Genomic DNA, 2500 nt, shown 5'->3' on the forward strand with positions numbered 1-2500 from the left:
AAAGTTGGTTTAACTTTGGATAGCCTATCTCAGGGGGTTAGTTAGGGACCGTCAATCAATTACACAATGCAAATGAGACAATATTTTCATGTTGCACAGCTTTTTGTTTTCTCATTAAATGCTTTCAATATTTGTATATGAAGTTTAACAATTTATAGTTAGAATTAGGTTTTTAAGTCATTGAAATTTGGAGCTATTGGAAGTTTAACATATTGACCCATGTACATTGTGTAATTTACCTGATGGTCCCTAACTAGCCACATAGAGATATCCAAAATCAAACCAAATTTACCACGGGCATTACAACCAGGTCCCGTGCAGCTGAGCTGCTTACTGGACAGGATTGAAATAAAGCCAACCCAATGACAACCCAAGGACAACTGTTGGACAACCCAAGGACCCAACTGTTGGACAACCCAAGGACCCAACTGTTGGACAACCCAAGGACCCAACTGTTGGACAACCCAAGGACCCAACTGTTGGACAACCCAAGGATCCAACTGTTGGACAACCCAAGGATCCAACTGTTGGACAACCCAAGGACCCAACTGTTGGACAACCCAAGGACCCAACTGTTGGACAACCCAAGGACCCAACTGTTGGACAACCCAAGGATCCAACTGTTGGACAACCCAAGGACCCAACTGTTGGACAACCCAAGGACCCAACTGTTGGACAACCAAGGATCCAACTGTTGGACAACCCAAGGATCCAACTGTTGGACAACCCAAGGATCCAACTGTTGGACAACCCAAGGATCCAACTGTTGGACAACCCAAGGACCAAGGATCCAACTGTTGGACAACCCAAGGATCCAACTGTTGGACAACCCAAGGATCCAACTGTTGGACAACCCAAGGACCCAACTGTTGGACAAACCCAACTGTTGGAAGGATCCAACTGTTGGACAACCCAAGGACCCAACTGTTGGACAACCCAGGGACCCAACTGTTGGACAACCCAAGGATCCAACTGTTGGACAACCCAAGGATCCAACTGTTGGACAACCCAAGGATCCAACTGTTGGACAACCCAAGGTTGTTGTGTATCCTTAATTCTGTTACATACCATTTTTCCAACTGTATCATCTCTCTGTTTTGGACGAGACTAACTTTATGAACAGAATTGTTCTATTTTACACTTTATAGTCAATTTTGGCTGTAGAATAAATATTTCTGACTCATATTGATGCCACATAGGCCGTTTTCAAAGGGAGAAGTTTGTTTTCAGGGACAGTTGTTCTTTAATGTTGTCTGTCGAACTCGCCCAATTTGTAGCTAATACCAAAACAAGTTCTGATGGGGGGTGGGGCCACTTCCTGGTTTGTGTTGCATTGTGGGATTTGTAGTTACCTTGCTCCTGGTCGTGATGCGTTGGTAGGCGTAGTCTGGGAAGGCTTGGCGGGGGATGAAGCGTCCTGAACCCTGCTGGACGCGGAGCCCCTCCCCCTCCTCATAGACCACCCTCCCCTGGGTCACCACGACGACAGGACCCCCCCGACACACCATCCCCTCAAAGATGTTATACTCCAGAGCCTGGTGGGAGAGGGGAGGAGGGAGAGAGGGAGGAAAGGAGGGAGGGAGGGATAGAGGGAGGGATAGAGAGAGGGGAGGGAGGGAGGGATAGAGGGAGGGTAGGGAGGGAGGGAGGAAAGGAGGGATGGATAGAGGGAGGGTAGGGAGGGAGGGTGGGGAGGAAAGGAGGGATGGATAGAGGGAGGGTAGGGAGGGAGGGAGGAAAGGAGGGATGGATAGAGGGAGGAGGGAGGAGGGAGGGAGGGTGGGGAGGAAAGGAGGGATGGATAGAGGGAGGGTAGGGAGGGAGGGAGGAAAGGAGGGATGGATAGAGGGAGGGTAGGGAGGGAGGGAGGAAAGGAGGGATGGATAGAGGGAGGGAGGGTAGGGAGGGAGGGTGGGGAGGAAAGGAGGGATGGATAGAGGGAGGGTAGGGAGGGAGGAAAGGAGGGATGTAGGGAGGGAGGAAAGGAGGGATGGATAGAGGGAGGGTAGGGAGGGAGGAAAGGAGGGATGGATAGAGGGAGGGTAGGGAGGGAGGGAGGAAAGGAGGGATGGATAGAGGGAGGGTAGGGAGGGAGGGTAGGGGGGAGGAAAGGAGGGATGGATAGAGGGAGGGTAGGGAGGGAGGGAGGAAAGGAGGGATGGATAGAGGAGGGTAGGGAGGGAGGGGAGGGAGGAAAGGAGGGATGGATAGAGGGAGGGTAGGGAGGGAGGGTGGGGAGAAAAAGGAGGGATGGATAGAGGGAGGGTAGGAGGGAGGAAAGGAGGGATGAGGGAGGGAGGAAAGGAGGGATGGATAGAGGGAGGGTAGGGAGGGAGGAAAGGAGGGATGGATAGAGGGAGGGTAGGGAGGGAGGAAAGGAGGGATGGATAGAGGGAAGGGTAGGGAGGGAGGAAAGGAGGGATGGATAGAGGGAGGGAGGAAAGGAGGGATGGATAGAGGGAGGGTAGGGAGGGAGGAAAGGAGGGATGGATAGAGGGAG

At 52.1% G+C, this 2500-nt stretch overlaps 1 protein-coding gene across 1 annotated transcript in view; it reads right to left on the reverse strand.

Annotated features, from left to right (window-relative positions):
- LOC121844931 (dihydropyrimidinase-related protein 1-like) overlaps positions 1–2500 on the reverse strand; it is a 25809-nt gene that overhangs the window by 4630 nt on the left and 18679 nt on the right. Inside the window, 1 exon segment of the mRNA XM_042315460.1 lies at positions 1353–1535. Within this exon segment, the coding sequence (XP_042171394.1) occupies positions 1353–1535 (183 nt within the window).

Source organism: Oncorhynchus tshawytscha, unplaced genomic scaffold (genome assembly GCF_018296145.1).
Source record: "Oncorhynchus tshawytscha isolate Ot180627B unplaced genomic scaffold, Otsh_v2.0 Un_contig_1839_pilon_pilon, whole genome shotgun sequence".
In the NCBI taxonomy this organism is placed as follows: Eukaryota; Metazoa; Chordata; class Actinopteri; order Salmoniformes; family Salmonidae; genus Oncorhynchus; species Oncorhynchus tshawytscha.